Source organism: Herpailurus yagouaroundi, unplaced genomic scaffold, assembly GCF_014898765.1.
Source record: "Herpailurus yagouaroundi ecotype Mexico unplaced genomic scaffold, PumYag 100, whole genome shotgun sequence".
Lineage (NCBI taxonomy): Eukaryota > Metazoa > Chordata > Mammalia > Carnivora > Felidae > Herpailurus > Herpailurus yagouaroundi.
Window position 1 is genome coordinate 79,938,889 of NW_024412391.1, and position 23,508 is coordinate 79,962,396.

General features: G+C 39.9%; 1 protein-coding gene across 2 annotated transcripts in view; it reads right to left on the minus strand.

Annotated features, from left to right (window-relative positions):
* Positions 1–22,284, minus strand: part of SLC26A5 (solute carrier family 26 member 5) — a 49,265-nt gene extending 26,981 nt beyond the window's left edge. Inside the window, exons 1-4 of one of the 2 annotated variants that reach the window (XM_040472863.1) lie at positions 22,168–22,284; positions 3,582–3,649; positions 2,969–3,173; positions 1,075–1,214 (exon numbers count right to left, since the gene is read on the minus strand). In XM_040472863.1, coding sequence (XP_040328797.1) covers positions 1,075–1,214; positions 2,969–3,120 — 292 coding nt within the window. In that variant the 5' untranslated portion in view covers positions 3,121–3,173; positions 3,582–3,649; positions 22,168–22,284. The remainder of the gene's footprint in view (positions 1–1,074; positions 1,215–2,968; positions 3,174–3,581; positions 3,650–22,167) is intronic. The other variant, XM_040472864.1, reaches the window with a different exon arrangement.
* Between the last annotated feature and the right edge of the window lie 1,224 nt (positions 22,285–23,508).

A 23,508-nucleotide genomic window follows, 5' to 3' on the forward strand; every position in this document is an offset into this window, starting at 1 on the left:
GGACCCAGCTCAACTCTCTCTCTCTTAAAGAACTTTTTGTGATTTAGCTACTCAAGTTAGGTTCCCCTATTATTATCTTCCAGCACTCTGTATTTTCCTTCAGAGTGTTTAATATCATTTGTAATTAAAAAATAATATGCGCTTTTAATTTTTTTAAAATTTTAATTTTAGAGACAGAAAGAACACGAGCAGGGAGAGGGGCAAAGCGAGAGAGAGAAAATCCTAAGCAGGCTCCATGCTGATGCAGGGCTCGATCCCATGACCCTGGGATCATGACCTGAGCCGAAATTAAAAGTCGGACACTCAAATGACTGAGCCACTCAAGCACCCCCCAAATTTTTATGTGCTTTTATGTGTTTGATGTCTTTCTGCCTGATCAAATGGTTAGTTCATAAGGATAAGGAGGGTCAGGCAGATGCTTGATAAACATGTGAATAGATGAATAAATGAGCATTTTCTGAAATTCTTATATCACGTATAAAATCACACAAACGTAGAGGAACTCAGTCTATCCCAGTCCCTTGTAATTAGAATATGGATTTATAGGTCAAGAACCTTAAAAAAGAAAACCCCAACAACGTGTTCAACGAATAACTGATTAACCTAGCAAGAAGTAGGCCATGTGCAGTCAGTTTCGAAAGGTCCTGATCTGCAAAGTAGTATCACTACATTCTATAACTACTATCTCTGGGCTTTTAAAGGGTTAATTATTTCTGAAAAAATCCTTTATTTTATTATTATTTTTAATGTTTATTCCTTTTGAGAGAGAGAGAGACCATGAGCGGTGGGGAGGGACAGCAAGAAAGGAGTACAGAGGATCCAAAGCGGGCTTTGCACTGATAGCGGTGACAGCGATACGCGGGGCCTAACGCAAACTGTGAGACCATGACCTGAGGTGAAGCTGGACACTCAACTGACTCAGCCATCCAGGAGCCCCCGAGAAATTCCTTTAGAATGATATGATAAAAGTATGAATTTGCAATCATAATGAAATTAAACAGAAAACGGGTCAACAATTGTTTGAAGAGATAACAGCAAGGGAAACAACAAAAAGAAATAAATATACCTACTGACCTTGAGGAAGCTGAAGTACCCCTGTGCTTATGCCTGAGACCAAGTCACCCAACACATACTCTTTGAATTTGTACGCGGGCAACCACTTAGTTATGGGCAGGAACATATAAATGATATTTCGTATCTTCTTAGGAGTACATCTGGGAGGACCAAAAAAAAAAAAAGACGAACATTTCCACCAAATTCACACCACGGTGTCTTCCCTTCCTCATATTCTGGCGCAATAAGGACAAATTCACATTTGGTGCTAAGAACGACCTTGCCACTTGGGGGGAGATCAGAAACAACAAGAGCTTCTTGCAACCTTTTTTTTTTTTTTTTTTTAATGGAAACATCTGAATTGGCTCCACGATAATGCTCTACAACTTACCATGAGAAATAAGAAAAACTTAGTTTTGAAATAATGGGGATACCCTGGAAGCTATTATTTTAATAGATGACATCCTAAATGTACTTTCTGTGTTGGTGTAAATCAAAGTAGGGGAATTACTTACTGCTTCGGTCAATTTTTGAAGGTGGAGCCATTGGCCAGCAGGCCCACCCATTTAGTTTCCCCCTTCCTTATAAAATGAAGGACATTTATGTGTTATGAGCTTTATGAATATGTATTTGAAGTGCTTTAGTATCTTTGATTAGGAAAACTCAAAACACCATTTGTCACTGGAGTATAGTAGTGGATTCTGTGTCTGGTTGTCTTGATTAGGTGGATAAAACCAAGGCTTTGCATTTAGTCCCTACGTAGTTCAATTAATTTTGATACATGAATATGCTCTGGGCCACGGTCAGTCCTTTTCCCACTCTATGTCCATCATCAAAGACATCACTGAATACGAGCATGGACAGATGAGTTCCCTCACTCTGGCAGCCCCAAGTCCTCCTGGTGACAAGGAAGCAATTTATTCCATTCAAAGGACAATGTACTCTTACAGCACGCACGGTACTTTATATAATAATGTCTTTAGTGGTCAAAGCATCTGATTATTAGGTTTAGGAAGATACTGGAAGCAAATGTGGGGCAACTGTGGCAAGAGTCATGAGTTTGAGTGAAACAAATTAGATTAGATGCCACACTCTTTGTTTAGAACATTAAGGTATTAACAATAGCTATGCTTATATACTGCTTGCCACGTGCCTTGCACTTCGCATATCTTAATGGATTTTAATCCCCAGTAACTCTATGATGTAAGTCCTATTATTATCCCCATTTTACAGAGCAGGAAACTGAAGCACACAGCTGGTAGGTGGTTGGGACTAGGATTAAAACTTGGAGAGTCTGACTCCAGGGTATACATTTTAAACCTCTCTTGATGGTCATACTTAGAGCGGAGGGTCTCTGTGAAGCTAACATGAACACAGAGCACAGAGGTGTGGTCCCAAGGGTCTAGAATGGTTTGGTTTTGAAGCTTGGGAGCTACTGAGAGGCACACATGTCAGGCACACATGTATTACTGTTCCCAGGCCTGCAACATGGCTGTGAAAGCGTCTCCAAAACAAAGAGTCATAGGATGCTGTCCTTGACAGCCTAGGTTGGGACTTAGATTCAGGATGTTGCCAAATGGAGAAATCAGAGTGGAAAAAAAGAGAGTTTGGAACATTCCTGAGAGACGAAGGCAAAAGGTGGATGTGTGGAAGGTGCTGGAGTATGGGAAAGCCGGGTGTTTAAATAAACCATTAAACAGATGCAAGCATAATCAGAATTTAATAAATAGGGTGAAATACATAATGAAGACTGGGTTCAACCAAATACTATCCCTGAATGAACCACGTGGACAGTTCTGCAAATCCTGAGTGCTCACTTTTTGTTTTTTCTCCACTGCACCAGATTTTCTTTATACATTTGACCTTGCTTCTCTCATAATGACAGAATAAAGGAAAAAGTTAAAACACAACATACGTGAATGCCTGTTTCAGCTTATCCCCGATGGAATCTGAAATCTTGTCCTTCTTGTGAAGTCTTTCCTGGAGGACCAGATGGCTGAAGATAGGCCTTTCCACATAGTACTTCTGGCTTGCTGCAAGGATTTCATTTTCTTCAGCATGATCCATAGTACTCTGAAATTATTCATCAACAGCAGGAGACAAGCATTTCCTGAGTGTTCCTAAGGGAGAAAATAGTCTATTTCAGATGCCACAATCCTACTGATTGTGTTCCTAAGCATCTCTTCCTCGTGGGATTGTAAATTCTTCTGACGACTTCATCTTTGGACAACCCAGAGCACCTAACACATGGATGAGTACCTAGCAACCGCAAATAAATGAAGTTAAAATCACTATGAAAACATATGAGACTTATTTCCTCCCAAGGCAATAACTGGTAATGTGTGTACTTCTAGCAAAAGCTCGCATTAAATTCAGTGGTTAAATACTTCAGTTGGCTCTCAGCCCATATGAGGGGGATAGTGACACATTTACATGTCAAGGAAACAGAAAAAGGGGCAAGATCAGTCCTTAAATTGAACCCAAGTTTCTTGAAGGCATATTATCTTCCTTTCCAATTCTGTACTCACATTTGATTACTCCTTAAATAATCCTATGCTTCAGAACTGAAGCTTATACATCTCCATGAGGGAAATTCCTGTGAAAAGTTACAAGTTGAAAACATCAGTGCAATGGTATAATACACATGATTATGTTGTCATGTGTGAGACAATTACGATGGTTGATTTGTATATATATAAAAAACCCAATATATTTGTGTGCATGGAAACGTGTGCAAGGATGTCCACTGCAGCTTTATGATATTGAAAAATTGGAAAAAAATGCAAATGTCTACCGGTATGCAATAAAAAATAAATTTTGGTATAGTCATATATTCAATGCTATAAAGTAGTTTTAAAAAGTGAAATCTAGGGGCGCCTGGGTGGCTTGGTCGGTTAAGCGTCCGACTTCGGCTCAGGTCACGATCTCACGGTCCGTGAGTTCGAGCCCCGCGTCGGGCTCTGTGTTGACAGCTCAGAGCCTGGAGCCTGTTTCAGATTCTGTGTCTCCCTCTCTCTCTGCCCCTCCCCTGTTCATGCTCTGTCTCTCTCTGTCTCAAAAATAAATAAACGTTAAAAAAAAAAGTGAAATCTATTTGTGTCATCATCAATAAATCTCAAAAACTTAATTTTCAATAAAAGTGCAAGGCACAGATAGATACCTCAGGGGTACGATAATATAAACAAAATTTTAAGAAGTATAAAGCGAGGCACCTGGGTGGCTCAGTCGGTTAAGGGTCTGACCTCAGCTCAGGTCATGATCTCACAGTCTGTGGCTCGAGAGCCCGCGTCGGGCTCTGTGCTGACAGCTCAGAGCCTGGAGCCTGTTTCGGATTCTATGTCTCCCTCTCTCTCTGACCCTCCCCCGTTCATGCTCTGTCTCTCTCTGTCCCAAAAATAAATAAAAACGTTAAAGAAAATTAAAAAAATAGAAAGTATAAAGCAATACTATATGCTGTTTATGGACACATGTATGTAGAAAATGTATAAAACCATGAATGACAATGATAAACACTAAGATCAGGATGGTGTTTCCTTTGGAGAGAAGGGGAGTCAGACTCAGAAGAGACAGAGCTTTAACTGTATCTATAATGTTTTAGTTTGTAAAAAGAATTGGTGCAAATAGAGCAAAACATTTAGATTTGATTAAGTCTTGCAATATGTAAATGGGTGTTTGTTACATGATTCTTTGTATTTGTCTATATATTTCAATTGTACACCTTATAATGGAAAATTAAGTGAACAACAAAACAACGGAAGCCAATGTTCCCAACTGAAGGAAGTTAACAGCAGAGGAGACGGGAGTTGGCATGAATTAACAGTCAGGTGTCTATGTGTTAACAACAGGAGAGTGGGGCAATTACTGACATGGATCAATACAATTCTTGCATGATGCAAAGTTTTTCACCAAACTGAAATTACAATTCACACTGAACTCAGGTTCATGTGATCACCCACAAAATATCATCCTAAAACAAATGCCTGTGTCCAAGGAGGTTAAAAATTCCAGAGTCTAGAATAAAAAGGAAATCTAACAGCAAATGCAACCAAGTACCAATAAGGATGACATGAACAGATTAGTCTGGAGAAAGAGGATTTTGCAGCAGAATCTGACAAATAAAGATCATATGTTTTTTGCTTTGGGCTAGCAAGGCTGGTTGGCCATCTAATTTTTTATGGCGACTCTAGGAACTCATAATATCCCAGAACGACTGGGCTGATGTGTATGAGTGGAGTCTGACCTAGATCAGTGCAACCATTCTGCCTTCCACCTGCCCCAACTCCTCCAGAACATGACAGGACAGTTTGTAGAACCATCTGGAATTTACACAACCCACTGCGCTGCTTTAAGCCTTTGTGCCCCTGCACAGTTCCATTCACTCTGGAAAATGCTGTTTTCTCCCCCTCACTCTCTTCTCTTTTTCCCTAAACCCTAATAACTGTAGCTTTCAAAAGCCTCGTTTTGTCCTCTGCTTGTCTGAAGTTTCCCCTAAGACTGGGTCAATACTCACTACTTTGTGTAATTTTCCACTTTTCTCCCACTAATTATAATTATTGGTCTCTTCTGGATTGTAATTCCCAAGACCATACCTTGAAAGTCAAGGGTCTAGCTCAGTCCCTGTCTTAGCAGGTGCTCAGTATTTGATGAATGAGGAAGATCTTTGGATTGGTGTTCATGACTGTTGATAATATAGGTCATGCTTCCTGTTATTTCATATTATAGAAGATGAAGCCTGCTTTAAAATGTATTATTTTTATTATTATTTTTTCTGTACACCTCCTCCTTGGTCATCTTCTCTCCTATTTCAGAAAGGTTATATCTTCCTTCATAGAGCCACTCAAAGAGAAAAAGACCAGGTAGATCTGAGGGAGGTATAATAAGAATCAGCCTCTCTTTTTCTCCCTATTGCAAAAACCCAGTTTTACCATTGATTTTACTGTTCCCCCAAATCAATTTGCCCAGATGTCAATGGGATGAACTGTGATGATCGTGTCTAAGGCTGTTGCATCATGTACACTTAGTGGGACCAAACGTAGCCACTCACCACAAGGGTGTGGGGAAGGCTGAAAGTATTGATGTCAGGGCCTCCCTCTGAATCTCCTGAGTTAGGATTTCCAGGGGTGGGCCCTGGACGATGGGCATTCAGTATGTGTGAGAGTGGTCATGCCTTCCTGTACTCACGTGTGATGGCCTTCTCTGAGACTTCAGAGAAACAGAATAGGCTTACACTGAAACACAGAAGATGAAATAAAATATTTCTAAAATATTAGATCTTCTTATCCTTATTCTCCAAAGTCCTTTGGCTATCCCTGACAGGATTCCTCATTTACACCCATTACTCTGAAGGCCATTTGTTAATGCCTCATTTCTCCTGGTCCTGGAATCTCAAAATTCCTTCTACTTTACCAACCAGGGCAATTACAGTATGTTTTAAAAGCTCCCCAGGAGACTCAGATGATTGGGTAGGTGGGTATTTGACATATGAAAAAATATTGGCTTTCAACTCTGCCTAAACTCAAAATCTCCTCAGGTGCTTTTAAAACAGACAAGAAATCCTGGGCTTTATACAAGACCAATTAGAGCAGAGCCTCTAGGAAGGGGGCTGAGGCATTAAAAAAAAAAAAAGCATCCTTAGATTATTTTAATGAGTAAAGAACCACTGGTTTAAAATCTGAGAGGGACAGAGAAATACATATGAAAAAGACATAAGAAAACCACAAAGAAATATTTGGACACAAAAGCCAATTATACACTTTAAGGACTATGCAATTAATAATTAATAATGAATCAGTGATATAATTAAAGCCAGATGAAATGTTTTCAGAAGTAATCTTTATCATACTATGTATGCTATGCCTTAATATCCAACATAACATAATAAATATAACATGATATAATATAATATACTTACTGAAAAGTGTACCAAATAATTTTGGAGATGAGTTTGAAATATTAGGACACGATGTAGCAGGAAAAATACTTCCTTGAATTTGCCATTTTCAGTTAGGGAATTGGTTCTCAGCCCTGACTGCTCACTGGAATCACGTGGGCGGCTATTGATGTCTGATCTGACTCTACCACCAGGCATTCTGATTTAATTGGTCTGGGAGGCAGGCAGGGACTGAGGATTTAAAAAGCTCTCCAGGTGACTCTAATGCACAGCTGAAGTTCAAAACCACCAACTTATGGCATGGCAATAGACATATACACACCCAAACAAAAAAGGAAAAAACTGAACAAGGTGTACATAAATTGTGTGCAAGACATTCTATTACTGTCTTTGCTCATGGGTGTCTTTGAAATATTCAATAAAAAATTACAAAACAAAAAAATATCTTGCTTAGGTTTTTCTATTCTTCTATTCTCAAAACAAGAGGGAGTTTTGTGTAGGCAGGCCGTGAAACACCTGCTAAACTTCATGCAAATGCAGTCTTATTATAAGCATTTCATTCAGGGTTTAAATTAGGAGGAAATCTCGAAGGAAGCTAGATCTCAAAACATTAGATGGATTTAGGAAAGCATTAGGGTATGACTCTCTATAGTTTACCAAATAAAAGATAAGATATCTAGTTAAATTTCAATGTCAAGCAAGAAACAAATTTTTTTAGTGTATGTTCCAAATATTGCATAGAGCATACTTATATTACATTTTTATTTTTTATGTCAACTTTGACTGGGTATCTTTTATTTTCTTTGCTAAATGTAGCAACTGTAACACTCTGTAGGTTAGGAAGAGACAGAGACAAGAGGGGATTCTCAAGTATTTTTGAGGTGTTAGGACCCTGGCTAGAGTGCAGGTCTCCTAGCGATATCTGGCAGTTTTTTCTTACCTGGGAAAGGAAAGGAGTGCCGGGAAGGGTAAGGACAGGAGAAGAGGGTATTATAAAGAGAGGCTGTCCTTTTGGGGAACTTTTAATGCTCATCAATAACGATTAAATAATTAAAGCCATGAAGGCTATCGATAGCCCCCTTATCAGAAGAAGAGTGGCAAAGAAACCAAGGAACCAGCATGAGCAGATCAAATGACCAGACCCTTATCTGACAGATAATGAGCTTCCAGTGTGCTGACTGCAATATAAATCACCAAGCTGTAAAACTACCCAAACCCTTACATGAGAAAAGTCACTTCTAAGATGGTCTAAAGAGGGTGCCTGGGTGGCTCAGTCGGTTAAGCATCCAACTTCAGCTCAGGTCATGATCTCACAGTCTGTGAGTTTGAGCCCCACGTTGGGCTCTGTGCTGACAGCTCAGAGCCTGGAGCCTGCTTCTGATTCTGTGTCTCCTTCTCTCTCTCTACCCCTCCCCCGCTAATGCTCTGTCTCTCTCTCTCTGTCAAAAATAAATAAACATTAAAAAAATAAAAAAAAAATAAGATGGTCTAAAGGGACAAACCTTCTGGTAGGTCCTCCAACAAAAATACTCATTGCAGAAAAGCAAAATGACCTAGGGGTTCAAATCCCATTTTCCACAACTGTGAAAGAAGGGATTTAAAAATAGTTTTGAACATCTTTCATCATAGATTTCTAGATCTGAAAGTAATCTTGAAGATGATCCAATTTAACTCCTTCCTTTTGTAGGTGAGAAAACAGACCCATCCATACTCACGTTGGGGTAACCTCTCCAAAACCTCTCTCAAAACACAAACCTTGTTTCCTGTTCAAAGTCGTCACCAAATTTAAAAGGCACAGATGTTTATAATACAAACTATAACAACATGCAGCCCTAGTTCTGCATTTCAAGAGTCTGAGCCATTCAATACTGTTATGACAGGACCAACTAGATCAGGAGTTTCCACACTTGGAAGTATGTCTGAATCACCTAGGGAGCTTGAAACCACAGACTTCTAGGTCCTTTAGAGACTGTGCTTTAGCAATTCTGGAATGTGTATTGTTTCGAACTCATGGAGGGAGATTGGTGAACTCGGTGGGAAACTAGACTGTAAGCAGAAACCCAACACTGTTGATTTCCGTTCATTGATGGCTACTTAGGGCTCAAAAATGCTTGTTAAATGAATATAGAAAAACAATTTGCCTCTCTGAGTCTTAGTGTCCTCATCCTTAAATAATATTTCCAGCGACAACATTCTGAGAACTGTATTTGGCAAGTTTGTTCAAAATGCCAATCAAATCTCTGGATTTAGCTAGAATGGATTCAGTTGTCTGAAACTAAGATAACCCCCCACTCCACCCCTCCCCCACACCAGCTCAGTAGTGCTTTTCTTTAAGTGTGAAAGTGAATGAGTATTCTTCACTGTGGATTGGAGGCATCAGAAGAGAGACAGTCTCAGGGTATCCATCTATTCAAAGTAATCAACTTACATAACTCTAACTATATAATTAATGACATAATCTAATTAGTTCTAATGCTTATAGTTGCCCTTTTCATTCCAAGTATGCAACCACATACCCAAACTCACCATATCTTTCAACATAATTTCTCTATGGGCATCAGCATGAATAACCAACAAAAATAAATGTTACTTATTATGAAAAATTTCTATACTTCCCAGGGCATAAACTTTTCTATAATGGACATAGCATATAAAAAAGACTTTGTGACTTACAGTCCAGAAGAAAAATGTTCACTTATGACTTGATCAGACTTTTCCTGAAAACGATTTGAAAAAGTTGCTTCCTTTTCTCTATACTTCTGGGACCAGTATATAATATCTGCTTTTCCTCCTTAACAATCATTGACTAACTGCAGTGGCCAGCATGTAAGGAGAGCCAAAGACCCTAAAATCAATGCAAGCTGGTCCTGAATGTAGACTATGAGCTCTGTGAGGCCAGGACCACTGTCTCTGAAACATGTAGCATATACCCCAGGATGCAGCAAGCTCCCAGACGTTTGTTGACTGCTCTCCGGTGTACTTGAGTGGTGGGGGCCAAAGTCGCCAGAGTACTTAGCTTGGGGCTCTGCCCCTCCTTTTCCTCTTCTTTTATTTTTACCCACTCCTCTTAAATTCCTCTGTCAAAAGATTATTAGATTTCTATCCAGAGACGCAGCATCTGGTAGGCTTTGGATTCAGAAGGACTGTGTTTGGAGGCTGGAAGTGGCACTTAGCTGTGTGTTTTTTTGGGAGGGAGGTACATAAGTTTTCTGTGCCTTCATTTGCTTATATGTAAATGGCAGGTAGGAGGACAAGCTGTGGAGTCACACAGACCACTGTTCCAGTTCTGATTCTGCCATTATGATAGAACATCTGGCACGTTATCTGACTTCTCTAAGTCGAGTGACCATATGTCCTGGCTTATGCTTATTGTCCCAGAGTAATTATTACTTCCAAAAGTGTCCTGGGTTGGAAAATAAATTCTGTTTCCTTCAGATTCTTCAGCTATAACATTGAAAGAATAAAACTTCAATAGAGATCTGAGAGGAATAAATTAGAAAATGTTTCTAAAGCACTTATCATGGTGCCTGGCGTATAGTAAGTGTTCAATAAGTATGACTACTATTATTTTATCTTATTTGAGAGATGCTGAGAGAGAGCATGCGCGCATGCATGGGGGAGGATCAGAGGGGCAAAGACAGAATCTTAAGCAGGCTCCATGCTCAGCATAGCGTCCAACGCAATGCCACAACCCCAGGGATCACGACCTGAGCCAAAATCAAGAGTCAGTTGCTCAACCAAACGAGCCACCCAGGTGCCCCAAGTACGACTGTTATGATGACTACTGTGGACAGGGTACCTAATTTCCTTCAATTTTAGGTTACTTATTTGTAAACGGGGATAATGATTTTCCTCTATTTTTACTTATTGAATCACTAATCTAGTCACATGGCTCAAAAAGTCATGTATTAAAAAAATTGAAGTGCTGTCTCACTTCCATTGCTCAGAAGCAACCACAGTGTCTAGTTTCCTGTGTCTTTACAGAAATATCTTACACAGGCAGACATGAAAAACAGTCTTCTCATGATCGGTAGCATGCTTAACGCTGTTTCACACCTAGCTTTTTCCACTAACAACATCTCTTAGTGATCTTTCTATATCAGTATATAATAGCTTCCTCACTGTTTTGTTTTAGGGAGAACACAAGCGCATGTGTGGGTGAGGGGGCAGAGGTAGAGGGAGGGAGGGAGAGAGGGGGGGAGAGAGAAAGGGAGAGAGGGAGGGAGAGAGAGAAAGAGGGAGGGAGGGAGAGAGAGAAAGAGGGAGGGAGGGAGGGAGGGAGGGAGGGAGGGAGGGAGGGAGAGAATGAATCTTGAGGGTGGAGTCTGACGCAGAACTCAATCCCACAACCCTGGGATCACGACCTCAGCAGAAACGAAGGAAATCAAGAGTTTGATGCTCAACCAACTAAGCCACCCAGGTGTCCCTTTATTTTGTTATTTGAACAGCTGCATAACATGCCATTATATGGATATTGTATCATTTGTCCAGCCAATCCTAACAGTGATGCACTAAGGATTAATGTAAGAATTATAAAGCACTTTGAATAAGGTATTCAGAAGATACTTATTAACTTTTTAATCAATGTTACACTTATTTCCTTTTACCAGCTCCATTTCTCAATGCCTTGAGTCTCCATCTATTCATTCATTATGATTCTACGGTCTACCTCCATGTTTGGCTGTCATATCCAAGTTGGCTACTCTTAGAGATCAATAAGCTATGGTACATGCCCTCAGGAACCTTGTCATCTAATGTCTCTGCAGCATTTTATATCCTTTTAAGAATTTCCTACAGGTGGGTAGAAGCATATGAAATGATAGAGCATATAGGGGAACACAAAGTTCTGGGAATAGGAGCAAGAGATTGTCGGCAAGGAAATATAAACATTTAGGAAATGAGAACAATATAAATCTTGTGTTTTTTTTCCTTATTATAAAATGTAGGAGCACAGTGGAAATTGGGAAATTTTCCATTTTTCTCATGAATAGTACATATTAAATGTATACCATAAATGCATATATTTGTACATGTATAATGTATATTTACATGGCTGGATATGGTCTTAATAGTTTTGCATTAAAATTTTTATACTTAACATGATGATCATAAACGTTTTGCCAGGTCAATAAACTTCAGAAGCATAATTTCTAATGGCTACATAATATTTTCTAATACATGCAATGATTTAGTTAACAGTCTTCCTTATTATTAGACGCTTTGGCTACTCCCAAATTTTGGCTATTACAAGTGAGATTTTGTCTTTGATCTGTGTGAGTTTGTGTGTGATGGTAATAAAAAAAGTTCACCTTTAAACAACGTTAATACTCATTTTAAGTACTGGGTAACTTACAAAGTGAGTATATAAAAACCACTAGTTGACTTAAAATAACACAAATGGTAGACATTTATGTCAGCCTCTTATTTATACACAGAAATAGCTGGGCATGACTATAGCAGTTAACACTGAGACTGTGAGGTTAAAAAATTACAGCATCCACATGAGGTAAGAATTATCCACCTTTTTCAGATGATGTATTTGGGATTCTGATGAAGTAAGAAGAGCCAGGATGGGATTCATTCAGGTCTCCTGATTTCAGAAACCACGCACTTACGCAATGCTGCCTCATTGACTGTTAGATTAATCATGCCAAAATGTTTATCTAATTTTACCTAAAATATACTAACTATAGGCATGCATTCCCACTTGTGATTTGCTGCATATGAAGCCTGGTGGTTTTAACCACATAAAAAGCAAGAGTAGGGTCAAGGAAGGCTTCAGAGAGGAGACTGGATTTGAAGCAGCTCTTGAATAATGGGTAGAAGGCAAAAGCAAGGGCAGGTGATTCTGCACAGAGAAGTGAAAGGTAAAAATTTAACACAGAATGTTCACAGAAATTGTATTCTGAGTGGTTACGGAAGATGAAACTGGAGAGGTTAATAAGAACCAGGTGTTACAGAACCGCAAAGGGCAGGCTCTAGGCTCCATTAGGAGTCCACATCCTCTGGTTATTGAACTCTATTCCCATCCTACTTTATTCGATATAGAAATACTGATCAAAACCACTCTGCCATGGAAAAATTATTCAATTCCATTAAACAACCAAATCCTCTCTAGCACGAAACTGCTGTGACTCCATAAATTGATAAACTGTAAGATTTATTTTCCAACTGAGACACTTGAAAGATCCTTAATACTCACAAGAATCTTCTTTGGAGTAAAAAAGCTCAGTAATTCCAACTGGTGCTTAGGTTTGAGCCACAGGTATTTTAATTTAAAAGAAGTTCTGAACTTTAAGTAACAATGGAAGAAGAATCTACTGGTTTACCAGGCAGATTCTTCCATTTGTTTGGTGATACTCCCTTAGGGTTGTTAGGAGGTTTTTAAAATAGTGAGCTCGGGGCGCCTGGGTGGCGCAGTCGGTTAAGCGTCCGGCTTCAGCCAGGTCATGATCTTGTGGTCTGTGAGTTCGAGCCCCGCGTCGGGCTCTGGGCTGATGGCTCAGAGCCTGGAGCCTGTTTCCGATTCTGTGTCTCCCTCTCTCTCTGCCCCTCCCCCGTTCATGCGCTGTCTCTCTCTGTCCCAAAAATAAATAAACGTTGAAAAAAAAATTAAAAAAAAAAACAGTGAGCTCATATTAAATGGGGGAAGGCCTACTTCTTTAGGCCTGAGGCCATGTCTTCTTTCCAGGTTTGAATGGACAACCCCATGCCTACACCCAGGGGTCTATATCCCACAGAGACTCTCCGATGGGTTGTGCTGAGTATGAGCCTGCACTTACTGCTGTTTTAAAACATTTTTCTCTGGAGCACCTGGTGGCTCAGTCAGTTAAATGTCTGACTCTTGGTTTTGGCTCAGGTCATGATCTCACAGTTTGTGAGTTCGAGCCCTGCATCGGGCTCCATGTGGAGCCTCCTTGGGATTCTCTCTCTCTGCCCCTCTCCTGCATGCTTTCACATTCTTGTGCTCTCTCAAAAATAAATAAGTAAACTTACAACAATTTTTAAAAATTAAAAGTAAAACCTTTTTATGTATTCTTCTGGTAGTCTTTAAGTTTACTGTTTAAACATTTAATTGTGTTTTACCCTTTATTTTTGTGTGTTTGTACTGAAGGGAGGTCTGTATGAGTCAGCTTAGTCCTTCATGTTGCTAGAAGTCCATTATAACTATGCGAAAATTGTTCATTACTGGTTCTATCTATTAAATGGAATTACCTAGTTCTTCTTAAAGTTATTCTTCTTGGAGCTCACTACCTGACCTAATCTGTATTAATTTCTTTCTAAGCCTGGTACACATTGGCCAGCCTAGTATTTATTTTAATTGCACTTAGGGAGTTACACTCTTTCCTATTCCACATTTTCCTTCTTCTCACTTTTTACTCTCATTTTGATGGAGCACATCCTTAGGTAATTGATTCAGATAGTGTACTTGGAAGTAAAAAGCCTGAGTCTTTGAATGTCTGAAAATGTCTTCATATCATCCTCATACTTAACTGATAATTTCCTTGGCAAGAGAACTTAAAGTCCAAAATCATTTTCCCTCATTTTAAAGGCATTGCTTCATTACATTCTAGTATCCTGTTCACTGATGAGAAGCTTTATGTCAATCTTAAGTGACTTCATGTTTCTTTTTAGAAAGTTTTAGGAGCCTTTCTATATCCTTGACTCTGAAATTTTATGATTGTATGTTTGTATAGATATTTTTTTCCATTCACTTGATGGATCCTTTTTATCTCATACTTTTCCTCAACTCAGGAATTTTTTCCTGGTATTTGTCAATTTTTTTCCCTCCATTTTTGTTTTTTTGTTTTTTTTTCTTTCTAGAGCTCCAATAGACTGATATTGTACTTACTGGACTGTTCCTCTATGTTTTTTCTTCTTTTCTAGCATTTGTATTCTGTATTCTTTGACATTTGGTTGTGCATTTTGTGCACTGTTTCTTAAACTTTTTAATTTTTAATGTTTTTTTATTTATTTTTGAGAAAGAGAGAGAGCATGAGTACTGGAGGGTCAGAGAGAGAGAGAAACACACAGAATCCTAAGCAGGTTCCAGGCTCTGAGCTGTCCGCACAGAGTCCGACACGGAGCTCGAACCCACAGACCACAAGATCATGATCTGAGCCAAAGTTGGACGCTCAACCAACTGAGCCACCCAGGCACCTCTTAAACATTTTTTTTAATTCCAGTATAGTTAACATACAGTGTTATTAGGTTTCTTAAGCTTTATCTATTAGTCCTTCTAATAAGTTTTTTTTTATAATCATTTAAAAAATTTTTGAGATCTTTGTCTGTTTTCTGATTGCTCCCTCTTAAAAGAATTCTGTTTTTGTTATACGGACACAATATCTTTTTAATCACTCTGAGGGTACTCAGATTTTTAAAAAGCTATTTTAAATGAATGATCTCACCCCTGGCATTAATAACTTTTTTTTTTTTTTAATGCTCCTTCGTATGTGAGGTTATTCTTAGTTTTACATTTACGTTTATATTTGTAAATTAAAGACTTGATTGACTTTCCTGGGTTTGATCCACCATCACATATCCAGTGCTTCCAGCACAGGACCATTCCCTGAACAAAATGGTGATTAGGAGCCTTTGTGTACCACAGTCAGCTTTACTCACTGCTCACCTGACTTTAGGGTGAGGAGGTAAGAGCTGGCCTGCAGGCTAAGGCCCATCTTTCCAAGTGCTAGGAAGAGAAAGGATTTATCTATAACACTCAACTCATATTAGAAGCACAGGCTCATTTTAACCAATGCATAAGAATTTCCATTCATCTCCTGCAATAAGGCCCCCTGCTGCTGCCTGCTGTGTCCTTATTGACCCCATGCCCTGAGCTCTTTCCCAAAAGGTCACTCTTGTTCCCATGGTGGTTCTAGCAGTGATCCTTAGTTCTGTTTCATCGATCACCTGCCTCCAAACATCTATCTCATTCTCTTCAGAGTTCTTCCTATTCTTTGCACAATTTTACAGCCTTTTTTTTTTCATTTTGCAAAATGAGCAGATGTGTGTTAAATTTTCTCAATCAGACTTTTTTTTTTTTTTTTTTTTTTTGAGAGACAGAGGGAGAGAGAATCTTAAGCAGGCTCCATTCTCAGACCAGTGCAGGGCACAATCCCACGACCCTGGGATCATGACCTAAGCTAAAATCAAGAGTTGGATGTGTAACTGACTGAGCCACCCAGGCACCTCCAATCAAACACATTTTTTAATATAAAATGCATAGACATATGGAGAAGGATTTAAAAGTATTTACCACAAAACTGTAAATAGAGATTATGTTTAAATGGTGAAATTATGGGTAATTTTATTTTTATCTGTACCTTCTAGGAAAAATACTACACACTATTAAATTTTAACATAAAATGCATAGATACATGGTACACACATATGTACACAGTACACACTATTATTTTTGTAGCAAATGTCATAAAAGCTAGTTCTAAGTGCTCATAATGGGAGTAAAGGGGACTTTCTGTTATCTTCTCAGAGAAGGCATCTTGCAAACACAGGAGACCTTTGGCATTTAAAGGAAAAGTGACAGTCATGTTCAGAGACCGCTAAGAACCCTAGGTTTGAAAATACCACTAATTGAGAGATGGATGTGGATACGTTGCTTGACTGATATAAGCTATCAGGTTTGTTTTTATTACATGCTTCACATTTTCTCCACTGTCAATTAAACATACCAGGCCCCCTACAGATGTGCTCCCCATTGATAGCTGAAACCAAAACTGCCAGGAGTCTGCTGTGGGAATCACACACGAGGGGTCAGGTAGGTCATGGCAATGACTGAAACGAACCAGGTGAGGCTGTGCCGATCTAGAGAGCACGTGCCGACCCAAAGTGGTCAGCCCTTACTCAGCTCTTGCTGAAGACTGGCTTCCAGTAAGAAATTTTCTTTATATTTAGGTTCAAATCACATACAGTTTGAGCCATATGGCTTAATGAGTTCTACCATGCACTTCAGACTAATATGAATAGAACCTTTTTATTTGACAACATATATATATATATTTATTTATTTATCTATTTATTTATTTATTTATTTATTTATTTTGAGAGAGCGAGCGAGTGAGCAAGCTCACGAGCAGGGGAGGGGCAGAGAGAGAGAGGGAGAGAAAGAATCCCAATCAGCCTCCGCACTATCAGCAGAGAGTCCGATGTGGGGCCCAAACCCATGAACTGTGAGATCATACCTGAGCCAAAACCAAGAGTCAGATGCTCAACCGATTGAGCCACGCAGGCGCCCCAGTAATATATATGCATTTTTAGTTTTATTTATTTATTTTGAGAGACAGAAAGTGCATAAGCAAGGAAGGGCAGAGAGAGAAGGAGAGAGAGAGAGAAAAAAAAAACCCAAGCAGGCTCTGTACTCGCAGTGAGGAGCCGATGCAGGGCTTGAACTCATGACCTGAGCTAAACCAAGCATCAGACACTTAACTGACTGAGCCACCCATACTCCCCATGAATAGAACCTTTTCGTCATCCAGAAATTTTCCTCGCACTCCTAATAGTCAATCCCTGTGATACTTGTGAAATCACCACAGATTAGTTTGGCCTATTTTCCAACTCCATATAAATAGAATATCCAATTTTTAACTGAACTTGAAACTACATCTTAACAAAGCTTTATCAAGTTTTAAATGTTAGAAAGCCAACACAAATATTTATAGAACAATGTGCACGCCCAACAAAACACGCAGGCTAAATTCAGCCTCCCAGCAGTGCAACCACTTCCTGCCTGGTCTACAGTCTAAACCACAATATATTTTGTATGAATTCATTGATTACTCTCATGATTGTTGGTTTTGGTACTACCTGGCAGTTTTTATTCATCAGCAACTAGTAGGTCGTTCTTTAAAAAGGAAGGAAAAGGGGCGCCTGGGTGGCTCAGTCCATTGAGCATCTGACTTCGGCTCAGGTCATCATCTCACCGCTTGTGAGTTCGAGCCCCGCATCGGGCTCTGTGCTGACAGCCCTGAGCCTGGAGCCTGCTTCGGGTTCTGTGTCTCCCACTCTCTCTCTGCCCCTCCCCCGCTCACGCTCTGTCTCTCTCTCTCCTTCAACAGTAAATAAAAAAAAAAAAAAGTTAATAAATAAATAAATAAATAAAATTTAAATAAATAAATAAATAAATAAATAAAAAGGAAGGAAAAGCCTTACCTGCAGGGTACCGAGCAAGAAGCAAGGAGAACGGGAGGCTGAATTCCATTCCACAGCCAGCCTTGGGGAGAAAGGGATCATGAAGGAAGGAATGGGTAGGGGCTGATTTGGTGAGGAAAGGAAAGCTGGAGAATACCCAGCGGGTGTAATAAAGAAGAAACAGATCACAGGGCTGCTGTGAGTTTCACTAAAGAGTAAAACACCGCACCTTCAGATCACCCCGTAAGTATCCCATATGATCTTCAGCATTCTCCCACGCTCCTGCCCCACTACCGCTGCTTTCTGTGATTTCATTTCCTTCTACTCCCCACCTTGTCACGCTGCTCTGGCCACTCGGACCTCCCTGCTATCTTGTGTGCCAGGCACATCCCTGCTTCAAGGCCTTGATGCTGGCTAGGACGGTCCTGTCCTGGGGAGCTCAGAACTTTCTCCTTCGCCACCTTCAGGTCTGTGAGCAACATCATTTTCTCAGGTGAAGCTTTTTCTCCTAACTACCCTATCTTTAAAGCTGCCCCACCAACTTCTCCACTACCTTCTTCCCAGCTTTATTTTCACCCACAGCATTCATCACCATCTGACCGACACTGTACCTTACTTCATTGTCTGTCTTCCCTTTTTCCTTCATGAGAATGAAAGCCACATGAGGACAGGTATGTAACAGGAATTCATTGGACATTTGTTGAATGAATGACTCAAGGAAGGAAGGAAGAAATAAAAATCCCTTCTAGTTTTGGAGATTGTTGTTAAAAGTGTTCAAGCAGGGACTAGTTAAGAAAATTTTATCATTTCTAATTATCTTGCGACATTTAATTGTTTTGAGGGAGTACGGATTTAAAGAGCAAGATAAAGATAATCCTAAAGACCAGAACAACCCTAACAGTGCTAACTTCAAAAATTAGGTTTGTGTAGGGCACCTGGGTGGCTCAGTCAGTTAAACATCCGATTTGTGATTTCGGCTCAGGTCATGATCTCATGGTTCATGAGTTTGAGTCCTGCATCAGGCTCTGAGCTGACTGTGCAGAGCCTGCTTGGGATTCTCTCTCTCCCTCTCTCTCTGCCTCTTCCCCACTTGTGCTCACTCTCTTTCCCTGTCAAAACCAATAAATAAAATGTAAAAATAGAGGTTTGTGGGAGGAAAAATGCTTAAACATATAACTAGGCATTTGAGTCTAGTAATAATTTTTTACTTAAAGTTTTAACTTAAAGTTATGAGGACAAAACCCATCTTTTTCTAGTACATTTACTCCAATCTTTTTAAAGATTTTATTTTATTTATTTTTAAATGTTTATTTATTTTGAGAGAGAGGGAGAGAGCGAGAGAGAGAATCCCAAGCAGACCCTGTGCCATCAGCTCGGAGCCCCACATGGGGCTCGATCTCACAAACCCTGAGATCACGGCCTGAGCCAAAATCAAGAGTCAGATGCATAACCGACTGAGCCACCCAGGCACCCCTTAAGATTTTATTTTTAAGTAATCTCTACACCCAACATGGGGCGTGCACTCATAAACCTCTAGATCAAGAAGTCACATGCTGGGGCGCCTGGGTGGCTCAGTCGGTTAAGCGTCCGACTTCGGCTCAGGTCATGATCTCACAGTCCGTGGGTTCGAGCCCCGCGTCGGGCTCTGTGCTGACAGCTCGGAGCCTGGAGCCTGTTTCCGATTCTGTGTCTCCCTCTTTCTCTGACCCTCCCCCGTTCATGCTCTCTCTCTCTCTGTCTCAAAAATAAATAAAGGTTAAAAAAAATTAAAAAAAAAAAAAAGGTCATATGCTCCACTAACTGAGCCAGTCAGGTGGCCCACATATACTCCTATCTTAAGTTACTTGAGAAGTAGGTAAAGAATAAGTTATAAAATAATGAAATAGCATGTTCCCATTACTAAATATTTGAGAATAATGATCAGCAATAAACATGTAAAAATGACTCTAATACTAGAAGGTTTTTTTTTTTTTCTTTTTAATGGCAGTGATGCAACCAGCTGTAGGTAGATGGAGAGGTGGGGGCCGAGCTGGTTCTGGAGGTCTGCATTCGATTTTTGGCACCTGGTAAGGGCAGTTCTTCTACAACACAAAGGTAAAGAACTCTGGTGCTGGTAGCTTTCCACTCCAGAAAAAAAAAAATATATTCCCCAACTAAGACATTAGTTTGAATTAACTCAGGCCTTGGGATTGGCCAGTGATGGATTAGATCAAGTATGTCCAGGCTGCCAATTCACCTATGGAGGCACCCTTCTATCTTCTGTGTTTGGAAGACAGCAGGGATCGTTCTGGAATCATGTGCCACAAGCTCATATTTTCCAACACATAGCAGTTGAAATACAATGATTTGCCTAAGTTTTAGAAAGCTTGAGAATAAACTTGGAGCCACTAGAAGTCCAATAGCAGAGAGAAAAGAAAGAAATTAAGTGTTGCTCCTTGCAATCTGTGGGCCTTCTTACCCTGTTCTATATTTCCTCCTTAATGCCTTTCCATCTTTTGCCAACTCATGTCCATTTCTCTTTCGCTGATCTGACAGTCACACGTACACACTGTATTTTTCTTCTTCTAGGTATTTTGGGATGTGAAGCGCAAGAGGAGGAAACAAAGAGTAGGATAAATAGAAATAAATTTCATGGATTACAATTTAATGAGTTGCTCCTTTTAAGTCTAAGAATAATTTGCAAAGTGTGAACACCTACAGAACTGCCAATGTAATGGCAACAAGACTGGGTCCCACAAATGCTTAAGGTAAACAATATGCTCTTTTTTTCCTACCCCAGTTCTGGTAACTTGATAGTCTACAACTACCTGAGAAGGTGTGAGGATCACTTTTTTTATCTCAGTTTGGACACAGAAAGCTCACATTTCAGCAACGATCAAGGTCATCATCTTTATCCCTTGCTGACACTTTTCTCCCATACCGCTACAGTCACAGTCACCTCTAGGAAAAAATTACAATAGGCTACTGAACACTGGCATGGATATCCAGAGAAGAGAGATAATCGTCTCTGGGGACCTGTAGGCACAGCTAGTCATCTTGGATAGGCAGAGTTACACCTTGTTCAGTCCATCAGAATGTACCGGGTGCTAAGGACTCGCAAAGCATTGTGGGAACACTGACCTAGTGCCTAGGCACAGCACCTTCCCTCAATAGACTGAAATCGCCTGATGTGGACTGCTTCTTAGGAAGGCATGTTTAGGCTTGGTTACCACTGAGAGTATGTAATACCAGGCCAGGCTGTGGATAAAAGGGATTTTAAGGGCCTGCTTTCTATCTTAAGGCAACCCAATCTTAGAATCAATTCTTGGCGATTATTTAATTCAGTGATTCTCAATCTTGACTGGACATTAGTGTTCCCTGGTAGGGGGTTGGGGGGACTTTTAAGAAAGAGAGGTATCTGGGCCTGACCCAGTCCAAACTGGCCTCTGGAACTGTCTTTCAAAAAGAATTGAAGGATTTCATGAAACTGGATCTATTCTCCAAAAGGGTGAACTTAAGTGAAATACAGTTTGGGAAGCACTAGAGAACTACATTTATCCATACTCAACTGAATCTCTGATCCAGTATTTGTGTGTATGTGTATGTATAAACTCTCCCTGTGATTCAAATGCATAGAATTATACCTTAGTAGTTGAGAATCACTGATCCTATATGACACAGAAAAAAATTAATGTCCGAAGAATTTCATTTACTTGTTAACTTGCCCAAGATCACACACCTAGTTAAGAGCAGAGCCTGGATTAAAACCATGATCTCCACCAATGTACTCAGCCAATTAAGGTCTATCGATGGCATTCCAGGGTTGTGACCAACCACCCAGCTGTCACTCAAGAATAAGGGAGGTCAAGGCTGCTGAATTCCTATCTAAGGATCAGTTAGGCCAGTCCTGATCCAAGTTAAAAGGACAGAGTAAGCAGTGCTGATCCTGGCATTATCTCTCTTACTTACCCTTTCTTCCAAACAGTGGTGTACAATTCAGGCCTCCGGAAATGTTACGAAGTCCTGTGTTCCACGTAAAATCCAACACTACCTATGACCCACTTTCCCATTTTACTAGTTCCAGGTGGCCCTCTACCTACCCAAATCCAACGTGCAGCGGGAAGGGCAGGGGCAGGGTCCCCAGATGAGAGGTCTGGTGCAGTTCAATGAAACCTTGGTTAGTAGGGCTGCGAGCTAGAGAAGGGAGAGCTCGCTCCTCGGCCCTAGGACAGAAGAAAGGAAAGTTAATCCAGCAGTTGCTGGTTTGTTCTTTGAAAGAAATTATATCCAAAATGTTTCTTAATGCCGTCCATTACATTCCTGATACCAGCCAACTCTCTCTCAAGACGCAACTCCTGCTATCACAGTGGTTTATACTGAATATGGAAATTATGCAATGCAAACACACACACACACACACACACACACACACACACACACACACCTCCTTCCCAAAGGCGAACACTAGTATGTGTGTGTGAGAGAGCAAGTTCAAACTTTGAACTCAACCATTCCCATCCTCATCAATTCATGTTTACAAAAGTTGGTATGTGAGAATCTTCCCTGGATGGGGGCATCAGTACCGGGAGAAAAATTTCAGAAGTACTTTCCTTGAGACGAATGAGAAAAAAACTTTAAAAAATGAGATTCATAACGTTCAAGATAAAAGCTGATGTTGATCAACTAAAAAATTAAGAGGACTACTCTGTCTTTAGTCTTTTATAAATAATACAATTATTACTTCCTACTTTCAGAACACTTACTCAAAAAGGCCAGGTATTTATTCCATTCCAAAGTAAATTAAATTATACCCACTCAGTTTGTGGACTGACCCCTATCCTTGCTTCATTTCCATCCCCCTCTGCCTACCCTCTAATTCAGTGCCCCTATTCTAACATGAGGGCTTATTCCTCTGAAATACATGCAACGTTTTGAATGGCGTGTGTTTTTTCTGGGATATAGTCCTTAGTTTTGGCCAGATTTTTAAAAAGACCTGTCACCCCCCCAAAGTCCTCCTGAGAATACAGTTGTTTACAAGGGTGAAGATGAAGAAAAGATGATGCAGTTGATGACTTCTGGTCTCTACAATGAAAGATTTTATGAAACTGGCCTCTGGAACGGTCTTTCAAAAAGAAGAATTGAAGGATTTCATGAAATTGGATCTATTCTCCAAAAGTATGAACTTAAGTGAAATACAGTTTGGGAAGCACCAGAGAACTATATTTATCTGTACTGACTTTGTCTTCTTTGGTACACAATTTCACTAGTTTGAAACCAAAGGAAAGGAAAATCATCATCTCCTCATTTCTGTCGTTGGTTGTAAGTTTATTAACTCAATGATAATGCAAACACTAGGGGAAAATGGACATATCTTCTTAGTTATATTTCCTGGAAAATCTTTTATTTGAAATTGATACATTAATTTATTTTCTTCCTGCATT